The 26482-nt window shown below is 44.5% G+C and overlaps 2 protein-coding genes across 2 annotated transcripts in view; one reads left to right on the top strand and one right to left on the bottom strand.

Moving 5' to 3' along the window:
- The window catches only part of SH3RF2 (SH3 domain containing ring finger 2), a 280359-nt gene that overhangs the window by 250461 nt on the left and 3416 nt on the right, over positions 1 to 26482 (bottom strand). The window lies entirely within an intron of this gene.
- On the top strand, positions 1641 to 24734 carry GRXCR2 (glutaredoxin and cysteine rich domain containing 2). The gene is made up of 3 exons (XM_088443974.1): positions 1641 to 2050; positions 11321 to 11518; positions 24389 to 24734. Exons 1-3 carry the CDS (start codon positions 1712 to 1714, stop codon positions 24605 to 24607), a joined length of 756 nt encoding a protein of 251 aa, XP_088300100.1. The 5' UTR covers positions 1641 to 1711; the 3' UTR covers positions 24608 to 24734.

Below are 26482 nucleotides of genomic sequence, written 5' to 3'. Positions count from 1 at the left end.
CCAGACCACCGGAAGAGTGAGTGAATCTCCCTAGTAAAGTGGGCTGGATGAAGAGATAATACTGGGAGTAGTAGGTCCGTAGGGAGTGGGTGAGGCCAATATGATGCAATTCTATAAGACTTATGGCATTTTAACTCTGCCCCCTCCCTGGGAACCTGCAATACACTGCATTTTGTCATGATGGGAATGGGGCCTTCCGACTTTAATAAGCCCGGCCCTGCCTCCATAGTAATTATATGAATTTCCTTTCTGGCATCTCCTGGAGATGAAAAATTAAACATCTGCAAGTATGCCCCTGCCAACGATCAGCTACTGCAGAGGACCATGGTACTCACAATAGGTTGCTGCAGCTTTGTGCCCACATGTGCAGAACTTGTGGCTAGCAATTCCAATTCTGAAGATTTTTGAGACCCAAAATTACCCGGGGGAGGATAGCATTAAGGACAGGTGGGGAAGATGGATGTCAAAGAGGACAGGTGGGGAAGATGGATGGCAGAGAGGGTAGGAGTGGAAGATGAATGGCAAAGAGGACAGAAGGGAGGATAGGAATTGGAAGATAGATGACAGAGAGGACAGGAGGGGCAAGATGGATGGAAAAAGAGGACAGGTGGGGTAAAATGGATGTCAGAGAAGACAGGAGGGGGGAGATGGATAGCAGGGAGGAAAGGAGGGGGGAGATTGGTGGCAGGGAAGACGGGTGGAGAAGAAATTAAAATACATTTAAAAATATAATGCCCCTTTTTTCCTTAATTCCAATCCAAAAATTAATCCTGGGATCTAGAGATCCTGGAAATACAAAATTTTAGATTGGAAATCCTATTTGTGGCCAATGTGGTCTAAAAAAAAATCTAATTGGGCGCTCAAATGATTGTATGAAAGGGCAGCTAAAAAATAAACAATGTGAGGCCCTTCTTACACATCACAGGGATGGACTCCATTCAGAGCCCCTGTGCCTGCATGTTTTTTTATACATCACAGCGAAAGTTCATTTTACAACTACTAGGTCTAAAACTACATATGCCGCAACACATAAACATGCAGAAAATGCCAAGCGTGGAAAGAATTTTGCTGAATTCAGAAAAACACATCCAAGGAATATATTTATAAAATTATATACTATAATAAACAAGGCTCATTTTCAAAAGAGGCACAGCAAGGAGCAAGCCTGTCCAGAGGAGCTTATAGTCAAGCACAATAGTTTACGGATGTGGAACATCTTTGACTTAATATCCCGTGAATTATCCCGCATAAAAATGTGTTTAATGTATTCTCACATCACAGTTCCATTTTGCTATTTCTGCATCAAATACTACCCCCCTTAGCTTACTAGACATCGATTTGTACGTTATAGTTCTGCATTCACAGTGATCTGAGAGGGAGAGATCAGTTCTGTAAATAAAGGCTTTATTTCATATCTGGCCTGTTGTCTTTGTAGTGTTTGTAAACTGACTCACCTACAGGAAGTGGAGGCAAAGGTGCTGCATTCATCACCACATATATATGATTACCCCTTTCATGAGTATTTATTAATACTTAATAAGGTGGTGTTGGTTCCGAGGTTACATGAGAAGATCTTAAGCCTTTGGTGAATTATTTATCACTTGCAGAAACAAATGAAGACAAAGTACAGGGAAGCTGCATCAACACACACACAGATACACATATAAACTTAAGAATTAAAAGGAATACAGACACGCAAAACAACTTTCCTATGGAGGAACTTCAAAGAAAGTTGAGCCAAAGATATGAAGACAAACCCCGGAAAGTGAGATTTAAAATCTCATCTGCATACAGTGGCCGGGTATTGAAACAGGTCTTTGAGGATGGTCATGAACTGGAGTCCCCAGATGAAGAGTATCCGCATAGTTTTTTACATGACAGTTTTGAGACCTCTGAGTCTGAACAGTACTTCAGCCCAGGAGATGCTCATCCCCAGTTCTATCCAACAGCTCGTCTCACAGCCCAGAGAATAAGCGTCTTCAGAGAGGGCACCTCTTACAGATTAGCTGGTGAAGAGCTCTTCCCCGACTGCCGTGGAACAGATAATAGTGTAAGTAATGTGTCTAATAACAAGGTACATGCATCTTCACACTTGTGTTATTTACAAAGCAGAGTTTGGGGCGATCACATAAGAAAGATGTAACTGATAGCAGCCAGTAGAGGTTTGTTACACAATTTAATTTGCCACAGCAAAATATCAGTTTATTGGATGCACATTACAAACATGGATATTTTATTTCCTGTTTGTATTTTTTTAAAGAGTTCCACTTACACTAACATGATGCTTCTGGAATTGGAATTATATTTCATAGTATAAATGCAGATGAAAAAAAGGGGAACTCTTATTTGAACCACTGTATCACTGGCCAAGATACACTGGGCCTGATTCAACGGTGCATGCAGTGGAAATGTCTCACAGAAGCGGAAGATGTTTTATGTCTGCACATGCATCAGATGGTTAGCGGTCAGACGCAGACCGCATTTGGACCCAGGCAGAGTGCATTTAGCGGGCGTTGCTGGGAGGTAACAGGACAGGAGGCCAGCCAGATGTGGGCATGTCGCAGACAGTGGCTGCATCTAAAGACGCAGTAGCACTGACACAGAACGCCATGTTCAGGTGGAGAGACTGCACCTGTCATATGCCTGGTGCAAGTTTTAATATTGCGACTAACGGTGTGCCTAAAGACATATTAGCACCGCTGTCAGTGGTGTCTCAGTAGAAAAATAAATGGCCGCGGCATTAGCATAAAGACGCAGACGCCTCTGTGTGCACTACTGAATCAGGCCCACTATGTTACAAATACTTATACCATATTTCCAGTAGCTTGATTCCAACCACAGTTATGACATAATAAAAATAGTAATTACACCAAGCCCATGCTTTTACACTGGTAAACACTGAGGACTGGTGCAGAGTTGGGCATATGCCATTTGCATACCTCCCAACATGACCCTCTCCAGGAGGGACACAATGCTCTGGTCCTGGACTTCCCTGGTAAGAGGTGGGGCTGCAGCGCAGTTAAAAATTCAAATAGGGGAGCCACAGCAACTGTCATTTCACACACTGCCAAACATCACTGGCTGGGACTCACTGGCAGTTGGTGTGATTCCCCTATTTGAATTTTGGACTGTGCTGCAGCCCCACCTCTGGAGCCGCCACCAATCTTAAATTACCAGGGAAGTCCAGGACCAGAGCATTGTGTCCCTCCTGGAGAGGGTAATGTTGGGAGGTATATATTTGCATAACATGAGACACACCAATTGGTCCTGTGCATGCCCAGAAAGCAGATTTGCTTGAATGTGACACATGGGCCCACTTATGACCAGAGGCAGGAAGTGGTATGGATTGGGCTGTCTACAGCAGTGGTTGTCAAATGGTCTTCAGGACCCCACACAGTTCACCTATCAGGTGCACAGGTGTATTCATTGAGGTGAACTGGAAACATGAACTGTCTGTGGTCCTGAGGACAGAGGGCTGATTCAGACACGCTCGCAAGCGGGTCAATGTTTGCCCCCTGCGCATGCGCCGCTTCCGGCATGCGTGAGACCCGGCCAGCGACGGGCGCTCCGTTGCTACGGGTCTCGCACCAAAATGGGGCGGCTGTCGATTGTGATTGACAGCTCGCCCCGTTTTGGAGACGGGCGGGGGGGGTGGCTACACAAACGAAGGCGTTCCCGAAGGAATGCCTGCCATTTGTGGGAGGCACCACTGACATCACCAGTGATGTCAGTGGTGAGCTTCCTGCTCTATTTAGAGCAGGACGCTCACTGGGGCTTGCGGGAACGAGACCCTACCACAAGGGTCTCATCGCAAGCCCCGATTGTCGCGACCATCGTGACCATCACCTGGCTGCTCGCAAAAGCGGTGGGTGGTCACCCACAGCTATGCGAGCGGCCAGGAGGCCGGTTTAAAAAAAATAATCAGGCCCAGAGTTGAGAACCACTGGTTCTCAAACTCGGTCCCCAGAACCCCAAACAGTGCATGTTTTCCAGGTCTCCTCATAGAATCACAAGTGAAATAATTAGCGCCACCTGTGGATCTTTTAAAATGGGTGAGTGAGTAATGACTACACCTGTGCACCTGCTGGGTGACCTGGAAAATGTGTACTTTGTGGGATCCTGAGGACAGAGTTTGAGAACCACTGGTCTAGAGCATTCGGAGTACAGAAAGGATGTGACTACGTAATTGCAAACAGATCGAGAGTTGCTCAGAGACACAAATATGTCTGTCACAGCAATAGCCTGTGTTCGTGGGCTGGTACAAATACAAGCTGCTACTGGTGACTGATGCCATCAATAGATCATAGCTCCCAACATGTACCATTTCAGGAGAGACAAAATTATCTGTTTCTGGACTTCCCTCTTAATTTATGATTGCCGTCACCTGTGTTGAACTAGTTGATCAGAAAGGTGTTTCATCACAGGTGACTGCAATCATACAGTTAGACGGAAGTCCAGGAGCAGAGCATTTTGTCCCTCCTGGAATGGGTCATACTTGCCGACATTCAGCTCCCTCCTTCCGGGAGGGAGCTGAATGCCTGCATTCTGTGGGGGGTGTGGCCGGGCTATGATGCCATTTTGGGGGCGGGGCTGGGGGCGTGACTGCACGATCGCGCCATCATGGCCCCACCCCCTCTTCACAATGCCGGAAAAAAGGCATTGTGAAGCAGGGGGCGGAGCCACGATGACGCAATTCAGCGCGAATCGCGTCATCGGGCCCCCCCGCAGCGGGGTTTTTTACTAGTAGTCTGGGGGGGTAGGCGGCACCCAGGAGGCTTGCCTGCCTTTCCGGGGGGTCGGGAGCGGCACCCGATATTTCGGGAGGATCCCGACCAAATCGGGAGGGTAGGCAAGCCTGGAATGGGTCAAGTTGGGAAGTTTGCTAGATAGCCAATTCTGATTGTGGATTCATTTCTGAAAATGATAGGAGTTTTCTTTATTTCTGGTGCATATATTTTAGTATGTTGTAAATGTGTATTTTAGCAGGAATTATTCTGCACACTGGAAGGAGAGTTATACCAGCTATATTTAAGAGGCCTCTATACACGTTATTCAAACCAAAGAGCAAATATGCATTTTACTACAAAGAGGGCCTCATTTATCAACGAGTGATAAAACATTTTTCCACTCGTTACTAATCTTAAATGGTGCTCCTAATCAGCTCCTAACTGTCATGTGTTTGAAAAATGACAGTTACAGTCAAAACCGATTGGTTGGAGCACCATTTAAGATTAGTAACGAGTGATGATAAGAGTAGCACACGTTGATAAATGAGGCCCCAAATCTTTAAACTATTGGTTGTAAATGTGTCTGATGCATGGTGTAAAGCGAACACATATGCTACTGGTGCAGACCTGCATGCATCTTGCGATGTTTACCTTTGCGTAAGCACGCATTCGCATATTTTTATTGAACACATGTTACATCTGCGAATTTGGGTGCAAAAGAGAGTAAACTCACCATCAGCCCCTAAATGTGTTATTATATGTGTATTGCATACTGTAGCTCCAACATATTAACAGATTAATTCACAGGACTAAATTATGGCAGTGATATTAACAAATTAAAGCTACAAATAATTTTCATTATAAGAATGATATCAATTCACTTTTAAATCCAATTAGTGATGCTGCCACCACCAACTCCCTTGTTACTGTAAGTAAGCACATATAATAAAATAAAGGAGCAGATCTGTCCTCTTGGAATCCTGCCGTCTTACACCAAGCAAGCTAGTAGAAGCCAGCTGGCACTCCTAATCTACACCTGGCATGTTTTCCATAGTCCCATACAATCAGTAAACAATTCTTCTTCTATTCTAGGGCACTTTTTTTCTGTAAACATTCTAGGACATATAAAACTTCTGCTCTAGGCAACCTAGTCCACCAAGCAAAGGCTGGTATGTTTGCATGTCATGTCCACCTGCACTAGAACCAGCAGGGCACGCCACAACTCCCTAGTGTCATGTTCCACACCCTACTAACTCCTACCCAGGGTTGTAACTAGAACTACAGATGTGTCCTCATGCTCCTGGCCTCAATACGCCATGCGGACAAGCCAGTTAGCCGCCAGGTCCCGTGCGATTGTTAGCACTGAGCATCTTTTTTCGCCCGAAAATGCGTCTTAATCGCAATGCGATGTGACTAAAATGCACCAGGAGACTGCACTTGTATTACACTGGTCGACGAAATTTATTATTTTTTTTTTTAAATCTTAATGAGTGTTTTCTGATTCTCTATATCGAAAAATAACCAAAACCTTTTTGTTTATTTTTGAAAACCTTTGTTTTTGTCCCTTTTACAATGATCAGTAAATATTAAAGTTTTTGAATGACCATATAAGGAGAAGCGCGTTTTAGTAAGTAAGGGAGAGGACGAGCAGGGGGAAAGCAAGTGGTATTCTGACCCTCATTACACGTAAGTAGTGTGTAACTATTCAGATAGCTAAACCATGTCCATCTCTCAATGCACAGACGATGATATTTCTGGAACTGTAAACCTTTTATTAATACAGACTGTAATGATTGTCTGTGTAATATAGCTGTAGTTCTGCAGAATAAAATCACTGTACATGTAACAAATAAGAGAATAAACAGTGCACGGTAAGAAGATATAAATCTCTGGGGTAGAGGAGACTTAAAGAAGCTTGTCAGCAACTCATGCACAGATAACTGAGTAGTAACAAAAAAGGAGGATCTAACCCTTTGACCTGTCACATGGCAAAAGGCAACTAAGCATAGACAAGCAAATGCAGATCTGCACAGAACAGAGTAGACTTAACTAGCAGAGTGCAGAACATTAACTTGTCACATGAGACCACTAACAAGACAATATGATATTTGTGTTACGCTAGGTCCAAAAATGGCCTCATTTCTCATGTAGTTACTGCAAAACCAATTTAGAAGGTAAGTAGATAATACATCTTTTGAGCCAATTTAAAACTATATTTTTAATATTTTTTTTCATTGCTTATGATAGTTTTTTTTATTTTTAGCCTGGTATCGGGGAGCAAATTTTTTTTATGAGGTTTGCAGTGCCAAGAATATGGAGGGAACCCACTGATCATGTTCAAAATTGCTATTTTTGTATAGTTAACCCAAATAAGCGTCGGGTGGCAAAAATGATAAAAATATTTTTTATCCAGATCTACCTTCAACGTCTGCTCCAGTGCCCCATAGTGAAAATTTTCCTGTACCTTCTTGTCCATAGCTGAAGGATTCCCAAGTGCCTGCATCACAAGCTTCTAGTACAGTGTTGGCTAACCTTGACACTCCAGCTGTTATGGAACTACATAACCCAGCATGCACTGCTACAGTTTTGCTATTAGGGCATGCTAAAACTGTGGCAGGGCATGCTGGGATATATAGTTCCACAACAGCTGGAGTGTCAAGGTTAGCCAACACTGTTCTAGTAGTAGCTATGACAGCGAATACTTCGTGATCAAATCAGTAAGTTGTGAACCACACCTCATTAATCAAAAGAGCTAAATGACTTAGAAATCTGAACCTGCCCAAAAGTGAAGCAGAAATCCTAGCTTCTAGGTTGAAAACAGTGGAATTTGCTTGAAACAAATGTTAAAATAAGTGCTCAAAGAAAGAATCATGAAGCATTTTCTTGCTTTTTCACTAAAGAAGACGGACTTTGCTATTGTAATGACGTGAAGGGCTTGTTTGAAGAAATCGGAATCCCATGCATTCCTTCTGACTGGCATCTTTTCACAGACAGTTCTACAAAAAGCTTAAAAGCCGTCCTTCACAATGTAAATACATTTCCATCTCTTCCATTGGCTCATTCCATAAGGCTCAAAGAAAATTACGAGAGTGTGAAAATGGTTCTTGAGAGTTTAAAGTATAAAGAGTTCACCTGGCCAGTGATATGGGATTTTAAGATGGTTGACTTTCTGATGCGTATGCAAGGCGGGTATAGTAAATATCCTTGCTACCTTTGCTTATGGGACAGTAGAGCAGACACAGCACATTGTCCGCTTAGGCCATGAGTCCTGTTGGTAGAGTTCCAGATAGTAAAACAATGTCAAATGGGAACCAATTGTGGAGCCTAAACACGTATTGATGCCTCCATTGCATATAAAATTAGGCCTTATGAAGCAATCCGTAAAGGCTTAGTCAAGATTCTGTAGCTTTTCAATATGTAAAGATTTTTTTTTCCTGAGTTATCCAAAGCCAAAGTTAAAGCTGGTATTTGTCGGACCACAAATAAAGAAAATAATGCCCAGTGACAAATTTCCACAGCTACTCAACACTCATGAAAGACAAGCCTGGGACAGCCTTAAAGCAGTGGCTCATGGTTTTCTCGGAAATAACAGAGCTGAGAATTACAAAGTGCTTATTTCAACTATGCTTGATAACTTTAAACTCATGGGTTTCAGAACGTCCCTTAAAGTGCATATGTTACATGCTCACTTGGACCAATTTAAAGATAACATGGGTGCCTATTTGGAAGAGCAAGGTGAACGTTTTCATCAAGATGTGATGGACTTTGAACGTCGTTATCAGGGGCAACACAAAGAGTATGATGGGGGATTATATTTGGGGGCTAATACGAGAAAGTCCATACAATCAGAAGAAATATGAAAAATATTAAATTCTACATTTTTTTTTTTTATATATTCTGTTACAGTAGTTGTTTGTTTAAAAAAAAATAAAAAAAAAAATTTATAAATAAAAGTAATTCAAATTTATAACAAAAGTTTGTTTAATTTTTACGTACAATAAAAAAGGTATGAACATAAAGAAATTTTCTTAAAATCCGTAATTTCATTCTGATAGCTATAAAAGCAAACTTTTTCGGGTAAAATTATTTTTTCTTTAATTAGTAATGTGGAAGAAATAAAAATCAGATAGGCAGAACCCAGACTCAAAATTTGTGTTGACCGATGTTATATAGGTGTGTGACCAAGTCTGTAAATGAAGAACAACGGAACTTGGCGTGGAAAAAAGCTGCGGCCGCTGTATCATAGCACTTTGTATACAGATTCAAACTCAGTCGCACAAAGATACACAAGTGTCACATATCTGGTGCGTCCTAATCACATTACATTGCGATTATGATGCATTTTGGGTGAGAAAGACACAAAAAAAGACGTTTGGCGCAAGCAGAGTTGCACAGGACCTGGCACACTGAGAAAGGCTGTTTGGTGTGACTGGAGCAACAACGTATGAGGACATAATTGCTGTGCAATACTCAATGTGGGGCTGGGTCTCACCTTCTGAGCCCTGCAGGATGCTTCTCCTTCCTTCACAGTTAGCAGCGTGCTGCTGCAGGCACATCTGCTGTCCCTGGCCGGCTCTGTCTCTTTTCAATGATGCTGGGAGGAGGTGTGGTCGTGCTCTGGGGATGTCCCAGTAGGCTCAGCACCAGTGAGGAGAGATAGACAGCTGGGACAGCAGCTGTGCCTGCAGCAGCACACTGCTTACAAAGGAGCTACTATATATGTCCTACAAATTGTAGGTTAAGCACAATGTTTATATTTATACATTTTTCAATAAAAACAATGTGTAGTGAGGTCGGCAGCTCTGCCTCTGCTCAGTGATGCCTAACACATCCTGTCAAAACGTTCCAGTTCTTGTAAGCTGTTGGGTTCTGGAGCATGCTGGGAAATGGAGTTTCCCAAGCCACAGACTAGCACTCCATGGATTGGAAAGAACACTACACCTCCCATGAGGCACCGTGCATATGCACAGCCAGGCATGCAGCAGTGTGCTGTACACACAAAGCGGTACAGCTAATGATAGATAATGGTAATAAGGACATCCCTCCAACGCTACCCCACTGCTCTGCTCCTGGAGCTAGCCTGAGCAGATGATTGTTGACAGCTTACGGTTTGCGTTCCACAGCAAAACGCAATTCCAGGAGGCTTTGCAGCCGGCCCGGACGATTTATGAATCAGTCAGGTGCAGGGCGAGCCGGCCCAGAAGGAGGGGAAAATGGGACCGGCCCAGCGGGAACTCTCCTACTTTCCCGGCGGTTCAATCCGTCCCTGTCTCCCACTAGCACAGAAGATCACCCCTAGAACAAAAGAATTCCCTTCACACACACAGATCTCCCCTAGCAGCAGACCCTCATCATCTTTTTCTCCTTTGTCTGTTTCCTCTGTCTGCATATGCCAATTTCCTTGCCTCCTCTGTGCTACTGCTTAGCTCCGATGCCTTAGTACTTAATTGAGTGGTCACCTGATTGTCAGAAGTGTCAATCAGAGCTCAAGGCAAGCCCCCCTCACAGTGAGGCATGCCTCCATTAGCTCTTTTTCTCTGTTTTATTGGCTGCTTTGTGGCCCAGCCCCCAGCTCAGGCAGTGTCTGAGCTATCAGTGGTGAGGCTGAGCTCTTACTGCCTTGTCTCTTCCTGTATTTTACATCCCTGGTAAAGCCCTATGTCCCTCTATAAGTGTTTTTCAACCGCTGTGCCACGGCAGACTAGTGTGCCACGGATGGTTGTGAAGTGTGCAGCGGTGCGTTCAGAAGCGGGTCACTTTATAGAACTGCGGACAAGGCAGCGCTGCCACTGAGCTTCACTGGGAGGCTCAGGCGTGCCCGGGCCATGACCTGCCTAGACGTGGTGACGTGACAGGTCACGCATGCCGTACGGCCAGCCAGTTCTCCCGCCTGCCCACATGCTGCTGACAGCTCTGCACTGTGTGTGAGGGACAGGTAGGTATGTGGGAGCCAGTGTAAAGAATTTTTTGGGGTGAGGATTAATGTGATTGATATTTTTCTGTGAGGGCAATATAAGATTATATTTTCTGTGGGTGCTATCCAATGTATTTTTTTTTCCTGTGGGGAGCAATGTGATTTTTTTGTTGTTCTTTCTGTGGGGGCCAGCCAATGTTATTTTTTCTGTGGGGACCAATGTATGTGTGTTTTATTTATCTGGGGCCAATATATGTGCATCTTATTCCTGTGGGGGGGTCAATGTATGTGTGTTTTATTCCCATGGAGCCCAATGTAGTGTGTATTATTCCTGTGGAGGCCAATGTAGTGTGTATTATTCCTGTGGAGGCCAATGTAGTGTGTATTATTCCTGTGGAGGCCAATGTAGTGTGTATTATTCCTGTGGAGGCCAATGTAGTGTGTATTACAATATGTATGTTTTTTCATTGGTCAAGCACTCTGCATTGCCGGATGGTGTGCCTTCGCAATTTTAAATCTTGCGTAATGTGCCTCGAGTTGAAAATCACTGCTCTATAATGTATAACAATGATGCATGGCAGATTTCTGTTCGTAGGGCGGATATATCAGGATTTCACTAGGATCCCAATAAGCTTCTGGAAAAATGATATAATCTGTTCCATATTTTTTTTTTTTATAGACATCTAATGTAATAGACTTTGGCAAGATCATAATCTACACCAGTAATTTGAAAATTATTAGAACTCCAGTTATCAAGAAAGAAGTGTCAGAAAACCCAAAATGGTCACCAAAAGAAGGACGACGTGCAGCAGATAGGGATTTGGGCCATACACCGATAGACTATGAGAGTCGTCAGGTTCAACATCAGAACATCCGGGTGAGCTTTTAAGAAACATGCTTGAATATTATAATTATATATATCAGTCAGGTGCATAAATATTGGGACATTGACAGAATTTTCACATTTTGGCCTCTATTCACCACCACAATGGCTTTGAAATGAAACAAACAAGATGTGCTTTAACTGCAGACTATCAGATTTAATTTGAGGGCAATTACAACCAAATCAGGTGAACGGTGTAGGAATTACAACAGTTTCTATATGTGCCTCCCACTTTTTAAGGGGTCAAAAGTAATGGTACAAACTAAACAATCCTAAATCTAACTTTCACTTTTTAATACTTTGTTGCAAATCCTTTGCAGGCAATTACAGCCTGAAGTCTGGAACGCATAGACATCACCAGACGCTGGGTTTCATCCCTGGTGGTGCTCTGCCAGGCCTCTACTGCAAATGTCTTCAGTTCCTGCTTGTTCTTGGGGCATTTTCCCTTCAGTTTTGTCTACATCAAGTGAAAAGCATGCTCAAATCGGATTCAGGTCAGGGGATTGACTTGGCCATTGCATTACATTCCACTTTTTAGCCTTAAAAAACTCTTTGGTTGCTTATGCAGTATGCTTCGGGTCATTGTCCATCTGCACTGTGAAGCGCCGTCCAATGAGTTCTGACACATTTGACTGAATATGAGCATATAATATTGCCCGAAACACTTCTGAATTCATTCTGCTGCTTTTGTCAGCAGTCACATCATCAATAGATACAAGGGAACCAGTTCCATTGGCAGCCATACATGCCCACGCCATGACACTACCACCACCATGCTTCACTGATGAGGTAGTATGTTTTGGATCATGAGCAGTTCCTTTCCTTCTCCATACTCTTCTCTTCCCATCACTCTGGTACAAGTTGATCTTTGTCTCATCTGTCCATAGGATATTGTTCCAGAACAGTAATGGCTTTTTTAGATGTTGTTTGGCAAACTCTAATCTGGTCTTCCTGTTTTTGTGGCTCACCAATGGTTTACATCTTGTGGTGAACCCTCTATATTCACTCTTGTGAAGTCTTCTCTTGATTGTTGACTTTGACACATATACACCTACCTCCTGGAGAGTGTCCTTGATTTGGCCAACTGTTGTGAGGGGGTTTTTCTTCACTAGGGAAATAATTCTTCTGTCATCCACCACAGTTGTTTTCTGTTGGCCTTCTGGGTCTTTTGGTGTTGCTGAGCTCTCCGGTGTGTTCTTTTTTTATGAATGTTCCAAACAGTTCATTTGGCCACACCTAATGTTTTTGCTATCTCTCTGATGGGTTTGTTTTGATTTTTCAGCCTAATGATGGCTTGCTTCACTGATAGTGACAGCTCTTTGGATCTCATATTGAGAGTCGACAGCAACTGATTCCAAATGCAAATGTCACACCTAGAATCAACTCCAGACCTTTTACCTGCTTAATAATGAAATAACGAGGGAATAGCCCACACCTGTCCATGAAATAGCTTTTGAGTTGCTAGTCCCATTACTTTTGGCTCCTTAAAAAGTGGGAGGCACATATAGAAACCGTTGTAATTCCTACACCGTTCACCTGATTTGGATGTAATTACCCTCAAATTAAATCTGAAAGTCTGCAATTAAAGCACATCTTATTTGTTTCATTTCAAAGCCATTGTGGTGGTGAATAGAGGCCAAAATATGAAAATGCTGTCATTGTCCCAATATTTATGCACCTGACTGTATAATAAATATATATATATATATATATATATATATATATATATATATGCACACACACACATACACACACACATACATATACACACAGATACATGTACACACACACACGGTACATGTTTACTTAGATCAGTTAGGTACACTTGTATGCCTTGAATAATCTTTCAATTTTGTACGAATATTTTATTCTTTACTAATCTAAATAGCAATCTATTATACTACATTATGCAGTAATATAATTTGCATAGATCATACATTGTATGTACTTTACAAACCAAAGAGAAGTTGTAGGGGTGCTTTCAGTTAGGATCCTTCTTTGATGCTCACAACTGAACCATTCGCAGCTCTGGCTTCTACGGGAAAATCCTTCTAGTTGGATTCAATAACAGGAATGTTCTATTGTATCAGCTGAACAGACTGGTACCCTGCTTTGTAAACTGCGGAGTCTGCCTTCTAATAATTAATGTGGCCATTCTCCCAAAACAACAATTCCCATGTACTTGGTATACTGTATGAGGGAAGTACAGTAGGACATAGAAAGGCATAGTTCAAAACAGGGTGCCACCTCTATGAAACCCTGTTCTAACTGCAAGTTATATACAGTAAATTAAATGAACACTAGTTCCAGAACTGGATTATCGATATACTTAAAAAATTACTTTTTGACACTCAAGGGGCTGTCCAGCACCAGCAGGAGGAACCTATACTACTGTATGGTTAACCCTTCATTTATAAGCAGGAATTGTACAGTTATATGGTATGTACATAGAAAGCAGAACTGTTACATTTTCTATATCCCTCCCACATCTTAAACTTTGCTGGCACCCCCCACCAGGTCCGTCACGAACAATGTCATGCTGGGTACATCATCTAAAGTGTACCCAACTTTAGACATAAAGGACCACTGTGGGGAATGCAGCGGTAGGGTCCCCCAGTCTACGGTCCTTCTCTGCCAAGTAACTGCCCACTAGTAGAGTAACAATATATTATTTGAGTGCACAAGCAGGAACCAGACCCATAAGGTAGTGGGGTCCACTGGAGATTTCATCTGTCCCCCTGTGGGCCAGTCTGAACCTGATTGCAGCCTTTGTGAAGTAAACTGGGGCAGGGATCGAACTCAGAGGGCGGAATTCAATTGTTTCCAGCCCCCTTCATGCCCGACGGAGCTATTCGATTGTTGCTCATGTCGGGCATGATCAGCTACCAACGCTTCATTTCAACTCACAGGCGCAGGGGGGGTGCAAGATGAAATGGACGAAAAGTGACCTGTTTGGGTGCCCAAACTGCACTTTTCGCGATCGCACCCAGCACTTTGGTCGGGGGTAGCAGATTTACGCAGCTAAACCTGACCACTTTGGGCGCGATCAGCGCGAAAAGCAGTAACAATTGAATAGCAGCCCGCGATCTCCCGTCACTTTAGACTTGAGATCCGGACCGACAAACACAATTGAATACCACCCAGAGATTAGGATTATCCCAGAAAGTGACAGTGTCAGTGGCGGATTTACCGCTAGGCATCACAGGCGGCTGCTTAAGGCCCGCTGACAGGTCTATCCAATGGAGGCTTGCATTATAAATTACCGGCACTGGCTGACTGTCAGCACATTGGACAGCAGCCGGATGCCGCTCTGTCTGGTGGCTCACTGTGTCCTCTCCTCTGCACTGTGTGCTGCGTGTGACGTCTTACGCACAGAGGAGAGGAGGAGCCGAGATGTATGCTAGAAGGCAAGGTGCGAGTGTCCAGAGAGGGTACTTTGCGGAAATAGAAGGTCCTTCCTGTGTCATCGCCACCCCCCCTCGTAGCCGGTTAGTGGTAGTGTGTGTGTGTGGAGGGAGCCAGAGCAGGGTTAGTGGTAGTGTAGTGTGTAGAGGGAGCAAGAGTAAGGTTAGGGGTAGTGTAGTTGGGGGCCTGGAGCCGGAGCAGGGCAAGGGTAGTTTAGTGTGTGGTGGGAGTGGGAGTGGAATCAGTATGATTTACTGCCGGCCAAATCCCGACAGTGGCAGCCTGGTAGGGGTGAAAATCCTGATCATCAAAAGGTAAGTATTCACTAACCCTATTCTACCACCTAACCCTCCTTTACGGGTGCCTAACCCTAAACCCCCCCCCCCCCCAAGTGCCTAACCCTAATCCCCCCCCGCTAAGTGCCTAAACCTAACCCCCCTTCCCCACAGCCTAAACCCAAGTCCCCCAGGGGGGTGCCTAACCCTAACCTCCCCCGGGAGTGCCTAACCATAACCCCCCTTCTCCTAGCCTAAACCTAACCTCCTGGGGGGGGTTCTTAACCCTAAGTCCCAGGCGGGAGCCCCTAACCTAACCCTCCCTCCCTGGTGGCTGTCCGTGCCCGGCTTACCTACGATCGGTAAGCCGGGTGTCGGGCTCCCGGCGTAGGTCTAATGATAGGCATCGGGATTTCGACGCCTGTAATTAGTGCCTTGCGGGGATCAGACAGTCGGGATGCCGGCGGTCGGGATTACGCCCTTCGGCTTCCCGACTGCTTCTCATGGTAGTAGGGTTAGTGGTAGTGCAGTGTAAGCAGAGAGTGGGAGCAGGGTTAGTGGTAGTGCAGTTTGTGCGGCGAGCGGGTCTTACCAAGAACTATGTAAGATGTGACCCATCCTACTTGCTGGGTAATCTTTATTGTTCAGCATGCAATCACTGGGAGCAGGCCCCATGTCGGGGGTCTCAGCGCTGCTCCAAACACCTGAAAATGGCCACTGCAGTCATTTTTCCCGCGTTTTTGCGCATGCACAGTGAGGAAATCACTGGGAAAAAGGCATTTCCCCGGCAATCTGTACACGCGCAGTAGACTCTGGGCACACTCTAGTGCCCAGAGTCTACTGATGCTGCGGTGGCCGGACAGTCGCCTGCCGGGGAGAGAGAGGAGGGGGGCCTCAGAAGGGGAATGCACACGGGCCCCCTCCTCTCTTAAGATGCCCTTGACTGGGAGATTGTGTAAGGAGGATATCATTACAAAGACAATTTGTATTGGATTTTGTCTGCCTTTGTCATTGGTAACTCTAGCAGCAAAAAGCTGTGCTGTACTTTCATTATAAATTATGATTTAAAAGTGAAAAGCTTCTTAAAAATGCCACTTGGAAACACTTTGTAGCTTTCTCACTTTGTCAGAGGCCCTCATTCAGCAGTGCACAGGTCCTACATGATCTTATACAGAGCGTCAGCTAACTGTCAGTGATTGACAGTCTGCTTGTGTCTGTGAGCAGGGAGAGGGCTGCAACAGCCTCAATTTCCCAAAAAGGAGACATGTTGCCGCGGTTGGGGGCATAACATGAATGGGCACTACTATGTGGTGTAACATGAATAAGGGGCACTACTGTGTGACGCAACATGAATAAGGGACACCACTGTGTGGTGTAATGTGACTAAGGAACACTACTGTGCAGTGTAATGTGACTAAGGAGCACTAATGTGTGGCATATTTTTAATTGGTGGTGCTATTTTGTGGTCACGCCCCTTGCCAGTGAGATCACCCCTGTGTTTTTGGGAGGCTTTCGGCGCATGGCTATGGCACACACTCTCCCTTCTTCAATTGTGGATGAGTGCACCAATGCTCTTTATGTACACAGGGCACCAAAATGTGTAGTTATGGTTCTGCTTTGGTGTGCACAGTTGTGTCCTCCTCTGTGTTCAGCACCCCCTGTCCTAAAAAAAAAAAATGTTGTAGTAATCACTATCTAATCCTCTACAATTGCTAAACTAGTGCTTGGTGAATTGGGAAATTTTTAAAAAGCGGAGTATAAGGAGGAAAGACGACAAATAATGTAAAGGGAATAAATCGGAAACAAAAATATAGTGTTATGGATTGTTTGAGGAAAGGGGGCCCCCAAATCGGTGTCTTGCTTAGGGCCCATTGAGGCATAAATCCGCCTCTGGACAGTGTACTGAAGATTTCCACCAAAAGTGGAGTTTTCTGCATTAGGAAGTAGGAGCTGGATGGTCACTGCCTCAACTTCCCCTGTTTTTGCACTCACTATAAACTGCAATCTTCTCTGCAGGCTCTGGAGATGTGGGGCTGCCATGTAAAGGCCCCCATACACGGTGCGATATAGCAGCCGATCCAACGGATTTGTACAATAGCGCTGCTATATCGTACCATGTGTGGGCATGATTTCGGCTAGTGTACGCTCCTGTGTGGTCGTACATCGCACCTCCAGATCTTACTGCATGTTCACTTGATCTGGAGATACGATGTACGATCCCATGCATCGCTATGCGGGTGGGGGGTGCCGGCATATCAGGCGGTCTGCCGCCCGTATGCTCAGTGTGTGAGGACCGCCGGATATGTTGGCCGTCGGATCGCAAGTCGCATATTGCACCGTGTATGGGGGCCTTAAGATTCAAAAGCGGCCGATAGGGATGGAGCTCTTGAAGCGTTGCGATTGGCAAATAAGGTGAAGATAAGAGGTCACTGGGATATAGGCCCTCATTCAGAGGCGGTCGGAGGATGCAAGCGGTCGCTCAGAAACTGGGCAGCCGCTTGCATCCTGACCGCCCGCCTCTGTTTCGGTCGTTAGGCTGTGGGTTTACACCCACAGCTCTAACTACCGCTAGGGTGATGGTCGCGATGGTCATAGACCATCGGGGCTTATGACGAGACCCTAGGGTAGGGTCTCACTTGTCGTAAGCCCCGGAGAGCTTCTGGCTCTGTTAGAGCCGGAAGCTCTCCACTGACATCACTAGTGATGGGAACGCCTCCGTTTGGGCTACCGCCCCCCCCGGCCCGCCTTCCAAACGCGGCGAGCTGTCAATCAACATCGACAGCTCGCCCCCTTTGGAAAGAGACCCGCTACGACCGGCGCTGTCGGTTGTAGCGGGTCTCACGCATGCGCACGAAGGAGCCGGCTCCCTCGTGCGCATGCGCACTGGACAAACATCGAGGCGGCCGTGCGGTCGTAGACCGTATGGCCACCTCTGAATGAAGCCCATAATCTCTTACCAGACTTCTATGTAGGATAAGGCTGCCTAATGGGGAGACATTCCAATTTCAGTAAGTGGTGCGTTATGGAGATAGGAAAGGTGTATGGTTAATTTTATAATGTTCTAGGGGCATTGTAATTGGGCATAATCTGAACTGGGGCCACTGTAATTAGCATAATATGAACTTGAGTGCTCTGTAATATTACATATATGAAATGGGGAAATCTAATATTGTACATTATGAACTGGATGCACAATAGTGTAGCATAATATGAACAGGAGGCACTGTAGTGTGGCATAATGAACTGTGGGCAATTCAGTGTAACAAAATGTTCTGGGGCACTACAGCGTGGCATAATATGTGCTGAGAACACTGTCACAATATGACTTGAATGGAATATGTAGCATAATGTGTACTGGCAGCACTACAATGTGATGTATGGTGAACTGTGGGCACTACAATATGGCATAATATGAACTTGGGGCAGTGTGTGGTATAATGTAAACTAGAGCACTACTATGGTGCATAAAATTATCTAGGGCACTACGAGGGGGCATAGCATTAATTAGGGCACTACAATGGGGCATAAAATGAACAACTGCTGCGGTGAGAGGTGTATCTCTAGAAGTAATGGGGTAGGGGTCCCTTCAAAATATTGCTATGGGGCCCATGAAGTTCTGGCTATGCCCCTGAGTAAGTCTCACTTCATATGGAAATGCACATAATCCCAAATAAAGGAAATAAGATTTCTATGAACATCCATTACTGCACCTCCACTTCTCCCCTGTTAAAAAAAAATCTGCAAAGTAGGTGACACTACTGTTTCACAAGAGAACAAGTAGCTTACATATCCGTCTCCATTATTGAGGACGTGACATTACCTAACTGTCAGTCTTTGATTACATTGCGGCCTCCGTAAAAATGGTAACTACCGTATAAGATATGATATCATATATCAAGATATAAAGTGATTTATTGGGCTATATGTAATAGCTTGGCCGCTGCAGAGATGTATGAGAGTCTCCCATTATTTTTAAAGCGGCAATCATTTTAAAGGCTAAACCAAGCTGGTTTAGCCTTTAAAATTACTGTCACTTAAAAAATACAGACTAAATCCCTGCAGCGGTTGAAGATCGCAATGAATTACATTTAGCCCACTGTCTTTTACCAGTAGATAGTAGTAACCATTGGTTTGTTTGACTATAGATGTCAACTTTGTAAAGACAAATGTTTGTAGGGTGAGGGCAAAACACAGTTTAGTCCTGTTACATGCTGCATTTAAATCTGTGGTTGTAGGGTGTTTTCATTTTTAAATGGAGCAAGCAGGCTCCACTGTCACATGACTCAAAAGCTAAGTACCTGTAATACAGTGACTGCCGTACATTACAGTGGGCCTGATTCAGACCCGCTCGCAAGCGGGCGATGGTGGCCCAGTGCGCATGCGCACGACGGAGCTGGCTCCGTCGTGCGCATGCGCAAGACCCAGATAGCGACGGGCAAACCGTCGCTCCGGGTGTCGTACCAAGGGGGCGTGCTGTCGATGTTGAGTGACAGCACGCCCCCTTTGGTGGGTGGGCCAGGGGCGTGGCTGCCCAGACGGAGGTATTCTCATGGGAATGCCTACTGTCTGGGGCCGGCCCCACTGACATCACAAGTGATGTCAGTGGGAGAGCTTTCGCTCTGTTAGAGCCGAAAGCTCTCTGGGGCTTGCGGCAACAAGGGTCTCGTCGCAAACCCGATGGTCGCGATGGTCTTGACCATCGCGACCATCATCATGGCCGCTCACTATAGCTGTGGGTGGTCACCCACAGCTATGCGAGCGTCCAGGAGGCCGATCGGAAAAAACAGAAGGCCGGCCCTAATTCAGAGCGAGCGCTCTGTCAGAGCGTCCGGCTCTGAATCAGGCCCAGAGAGCATTGTGCGTAGCCATTCTGTCAGAAATCACCCTTAAGCTGGCAACACACACTAGACCAACTTACATCCAACTAGTTGATTGGTTGGAATGAAAATCTGGTAAGGTATGACAGCAAATGACAATCAGCAATTTGCTCCCAAATGCCGGAAAATGGACAAAAACTGTTGTTTGAACAAATTGTTTAGATCAAACATTTAACAAACTTGTCTGAACGACCATTTTCATCTATTTTCTGGCATTTAGGAGCAAATTGCTGATCATCATTTACTCCCATACGTTACCAGATTTTCACTCTAACCAATCAACAAGCTGGCTGGTTGGATGCAAGTTGGTCTAGTGTGTGGCCAGCTTTAGCCTGCATTTATAAGGTCTTTAGACAGCTGCAACGCCATTGAACAATCATACTGCAGCACCCCCGCTGACTTCTCCCCATTCTATTGTGGGTAATTGAACCCAAGTACAAAATACGCTCTGAAGATCTAACTGCGTACATATTTCGCAGGCATTTTATACATAAAGTAGGTCCAACTATACATAAGACCCTACAGCTATAATTGAGCATTTATTTGGGCATGCATCATTGTGTGTTTACAGGAACTATGCCTTTGTCCAGGTTTGTGAGATAAGAGGGATTATTGTAAATAATGATTTGCAATCCCATATAAACCATGAGTAAATAAACAAGAATCCATCCCTGACCTCATAAACCAAGACAACCTGACTGATTTAGTAGCAGGATCAGATAAATAGGTCCCCCTGTGGTATGATGATTAGACTGTACCTTATCTCATGCCATATATTCACTTACTAATATTTACTGCACAGGTAAAAGCAATCTTTGAGAACCAGACACACAGCTACAAATCTAGCTTAGTGTGTTTCATAGCTTTACTAAAATGACAGGTAGATAGTTTTACTGCACACTACAGCTAGAATAAAAGCTAATATAATATATAAATATATGTTTAACAGTTACCAAGAGTATTTTAATAATACTGCATATATTTTTTTATTTATAATATATAAAAACATTTGTGTATTAGGGGTCCATTTATCGTTGGTGGTAGTGGGGTCCCTAAATGTTCTTATTGCCACCAGAACAGCTTAAGTCATGTTCAGAGGGCTCTCAGGCCAAGTCCTGAAATGCTAAGCATGGTCTTACCGTGCATTGGTACTGACCCAGACAACAGTCCCCAATGAGATAACTTGCCTAATGCAGTAGATATAGATGAGGTCTCCTGTGTTAGGCTTTTCTTAAATTTCCCCGATTACTAAACCAAAGTGGAATCAGCCATTTCCTTGTAGTTTTAGCCTTATTAAATAGACCAGTTAGACTCTGTAATATTACTATATAATATAATATAATATCATATTAAACAACAGAACTTTACCCAAAGTTATCCATACATCTTATATTTGGGAGATCCTAGGGGGTATGTAGAAGAGACAAGTGCAAGGGGCATGAAGACGTGATTTGTATCATCATGACCCTTTCCCCTGCTGTGAAATGATACAAAATCACATAATCAAGGCCCTGCCCATTTCACAAGAAAGAGGCACATGATCCTGAAGGGTAGTCTACTCTACTTAAGGTGTGTACACACTAGACAATATTTTACATGATTTGCCCGATTTCGACGCATCGGACCGACAAATTGTGTAAAATATTTCTAAATCGTGAGTGTCCATACCCGTGGGTCGTACATCGCATCTTCAGATCTTGCCAATCTTGTACACGATTTTGTGCAGATTGATCTTAGTCAGATTGGACATTTTTAACACGATATCATGTCCTGGAGAACCTCGGAGCTGCCGGGGAGAGTTCAAGGGAAATCGCTCACGATATTGCATCGTGAGCACATCGTCTAGTGTGTAGGCACCTTAAGAGTCTAATGCTGGATACACATTGGCTGATAGATTGGCTGTTCAATTGAACGGCCAATATATTGTGTGCACGTCATCCACTGTGTACAGACGATATTTCTGAACAACGTTGTTCACAGACATATCGTGGATATACTGTATTGGTGCATCGTGCCGTTGGTTAGCCGACCACCCGTACACTTGCTGCAGGGACCGCCGGTGACTGACAGCTCAACTTGGCGGGCTCATAAATCTCCGCCCTATTGTTACGTCAGTCACGACACATCGGGCCGATGATTGGTAAGTGTGTATGCACTTACCAATCGTCAGATAGAAAGGCGGATCGGCCGGAGTGCCAATCCGTTGCATGGTCTGTACCCAGCTTTAGAGGACTTCACACAATACTGGAGACTCCCAGAGAATGAAGACCAGTATGCCAAACTGCAAATAGATCATCTGCTCAATGTCAACACTACACAGTCTCACAAATACCTCTCTCATGCCATTGTTTGATCAGTCATAATAGTTTAAACATGACTAATTAAATCTTGTATTTTATTTGTTAAATTAAAAGAACATTTTTAGCCTATACTTTATACTGTAGGAGCATTTATTGTATGATGGTTGTCCCATGTACTGAGTTGTAATAACTATTTGTAGCCTTGTACAACAATTTCTTTACTCTCAGGAAGAATACTAGAGTGCAAAGGAGAATAATATATATATATAACAAAGTTTTCAAAGTGAAATATTGACCACTTTTCGCAATTGACTGAAATGTCACATGTTCAGCCAACAGTATTTTACTTAGGGGTTCTCAGTTCTATCCCAATCAAACTACAAAGAGAAAAAAATAAACTGACTTGTCATTCCAGCTATATTCATAGGCTATAAATGCAGCAAAATACAAATTTACAAAAACAATACAGAATGGCAAAGCAAAAGGCTCACACATCCCTAAAATGGTCTGTTCCACTCTGAAAATTTTTTTTTATGAAGTTCCACCTGTCTTACCCCCCACTATTTCTCTAATGGGAGGCCTGAAGCCTAATTACTGCAATCATGCGATTGCACTGAACTTTGGGACTTAGGGCCTGATTCAGAGATGTACGCAAACCGCTTTCAGGGAGTGTTGAGTCCAGGCAGTGGCGTCCCTACCCGCGGTGACACCCGGCGCGGGGATAACTGTAGTGCACCAAAAACAGGGTGCGGCCTCACACGTAGGAGGCGCAGTTTTGCAGGTGGGGGTGTGACCTCGTGGCCCAAACCCCCATTGTAATCACTCCAGGGGGGTCCTGACTGCCCCCGGGGGCCATTCTGTGTGCAGTCCCAGATCCTCACTGTCAGGAGTAGAGTGCTGCATGTAATGCTGGAGTGTATCACCCGGCTCCTGTCACTGAGTCGGCACTTTGGTGTCACCCCTCGGCGGGTGACGCCCCAGTGCGGCCTGCTTCCCTCTTGTGATGACTCTGTGTCTCCCGAAGCAGACTTCCTTACTCCGGTTGAGCAGGTACGTTGCCCATTCTGAGTAAACTTCAACTTACTCAGATAGGCAGTTATTGCGGCCATTACGACCAACAGTCGCGATGATGATGATGATCTGATGCTGCATCTTCGGACACAGCTTCAGGACAGGAGCAGTCTTTTTCTTACAGACGCCTCCTGCGGCATTAGAATATAAGTTGGACAGTTTTGCACAGCCGCTTCCATGTGTCTGTACAATACCGTCCATCTCTGAATCAGGCCCTTAGCTCTCTAGAAACATTCAGATTGGCTCAGACCCATTCTGCACTGCCTGTGATAGGTGTAGTTGCCCTGTTCTGTTAGGGTCTGTTGGTTCTTGTTCTGACCTTGCCTGGGTACTGACTATTCCTGTTCTATTTTCTGAATTGCTACATTACCAGTTCCAATCAGAATATTCCTAAATAGCCAAGACCACACACTTTTATTTGCCACATTATGTATTATTGTGTAAGTTATTATGGTTCTCAGAATTCAATAAAGTCAATTACTAACCATATTTTCAGAGAGTCAAGCTTGCAAGTGTTTCAGAGGCAGGAGCTGATAACATTGGGAGCAATTTTCTCTTTCCCAGTACTGAACTCCAGTTTTTGACCCTTCCATTTGTTTGAGAGGGCCAGCACATTATACAGTAATTTAGATGTACATGGAGAATATGTGAGCAATCTACTATAACTGGTCATGTACAGTAAATGATGAAACCAGTTTTAAAGTAATACAAAAAGGAAAGCAACAGTGCTTACTGCACTTCTTTCGACAAACTAATGTATTGTTTTTATGTATAAAGCATATTAATACAGATATGTTCATGTGTATGTTAAACAATTAATTAAGCAAGCAAGGGAAATAAAGAAAAGTTTCTTACAATATCAGATCTAAACAATGTAGAGAACAACCAAAACAGGATGACTATATTTATAGATTGTCCATTTTTTGTGTATTTCAGGAAGAAGATGAAACTCATCAGTGCTCACAGTGCAAAGGCTTGAGATGCGCACCCTGTTCTTTATGTCACGGGAGCAAGTTTACCATGTTAGCCAACCGGTTTAAAGAGTCTTACCGTGCTTTGCGTTGCCCTGCTTGTGACGAGAATGGCCTTCAGCCTTGCCAGATGTGTGCTGAGGAGTCAGAAGTCTATGGCCGACCAATAACTCCTCGTCCATAAATACAGCAGAATTGATCCCTTTATGTGTTATTAAATACATTAAAGGAGTGTAAATATTCTGCATTTTGTGCACCACTACTATAGAGAACATGAGTAACATACTTTCTCATTTAATGGCTAACTGTATATCCAATAAATCGGTTTTGCACATCAAGTACTGTCCATTTTACAGTATAGAAAGTTGTATAAAATACTAGACAAATAAAACCATATATACATATAAACAACCTCATACATACATATTTTTATGCTTCACCTTGAAACTATGTATGTTAAAGAGCTCGTATAGTATTTAGGTTTAGAGCACCTGTGAATGTCCTCCTGGTGTACAGATATACAGAGAAGGGATGTCTACAATCGGCATAGCTTAGCCATCACACTCAATAGGTCTTTCTGATTCTGCAAAAACAAATAAATACAGTTTGATGTTTTCGTGCACCAAACATATGTAGGAAGAGACAAATGCAAGAAAAAAAAAAAAAAGGAAGAAAAAAAGTGGAATTACAGGTGTTACAAGAATAGCACATCTCCAGAGGTGTCCAGCTCAGACAAATTAGCACAGAGGCTTGTTAACGTCAACCCGCGGCTCAATCTTCTGTGATTTTCCGTGTGCATTTACTGTCACCTGTGCCAGTTCCATTTTACCAAATATATCACACAGAAACTGACACTGCTAGCAGATTGTACAGGAAGGGACCAGCTGCAGGTATACCATGGAGTCTGTTCTGGGTGTAAGGTAGGCAGTGCAAGGCCCCCCTTGATCCAGGTGCCCGTGCACACTGAACACCCATTATAGATAATGCCAGGGTATCTGCATCAGGGGGTACATTTGTGAATATGTTTAAGTTCAGATCCAAGAAAAATTTGCAATTGCAAATGAGCCCCTTAGTATTATAGCAACAAGTTATTTTGGAGAGAAAATCTGTAGGTGTTTATTTAAAACAAAAATATAAAACACAACACTTTTGGCACCTTTTTAATTTCATTGCAACTAATGAACTCATTGTTTCAATAAAAGAGGTTTCAATGTAATGTAGATCTCCTAAATGCCCTTGAACTACATTTCAGCTTTTGTGGATTTATGGTCTACTAGTGTGATACGGAGCACATCGGGTGTCACCCTCCAAGGGGTTTCCTCCTCAGTAACATGGAGCCAAGTTCTGCACACTAAGGCCCTGATTCAGAGCCGGATGCTCTGACCAGAGCGCTCGCTCCGAATCAGGGCCCACCTCCATTAATATGGAGCGTCCTCCTGGACGCTCGTATAGCTGTGGGTCACCACCCACAGCATATACGAGCGTGCAGGATGATGGTCGCGATGGTCTTGACCATCGCGACCATCGAAACTGCGAGCAAAAGCCTGCGGTTGGGTTTGTTAACCGCAAGGCCAGGAGTGATTTTGGCTCTATTAGAGCCAAAATCACTCCCACTGACATCACTAGTGATGTCAGTGGGGCCGGCTTCAGACGGTAGGCGTTCCCATGGGAACACCTCCGTCTGGCAGCCACGCCCCCGGCACGCCCACCAAAGGGGGCGTGCTGTCAGTCACCATCGACAGCACGCCCCCTTTGATGAGACACTCCGAGCGAAGGAAAGTCCTTCGCTCGTCGGGTCTCGCGCATGCGCACGACGGAGCTCCCTCCGTCGTGCGCATGCGCAGTGGGGACCATCGACCCACTTGCGAGCGGACAGCCGCTCGCGAGTGGGTCTGAATGAGGGCCTAACATCACAGTGCAGCACCTGGCTTCCGGTCACTGAGGAGCTAGTAGTGCAGGGAGAGTCTCTGAGGGGAGTCCGGCATCTGGGGTGATGTGTCCCAAGGCTGTTACCCCTTTTCGGACGTGTACACCTAAGGTGGGCACATGGGGCTTACTG

The sequence above is a fragment of the Taudactylus pleione genome, unplaced genomic scaffold, assembly GCF_031769625.1.
Source record: "Taudactylus pleione unplaced genomic scaffold, aTauple2 ptg000342l, whole genome shotgun sequence".
Taxonomy (NCBI): domain Eukaryota; kingdom Metazoa; phylum Chordata; class Amphibia; order Anura; family Myobatrachidae; genus Taudactylus; species Taudactylus pleione.
This window is presented reverse-complemented; position numbering and strand designations above follow the sequence as displayed.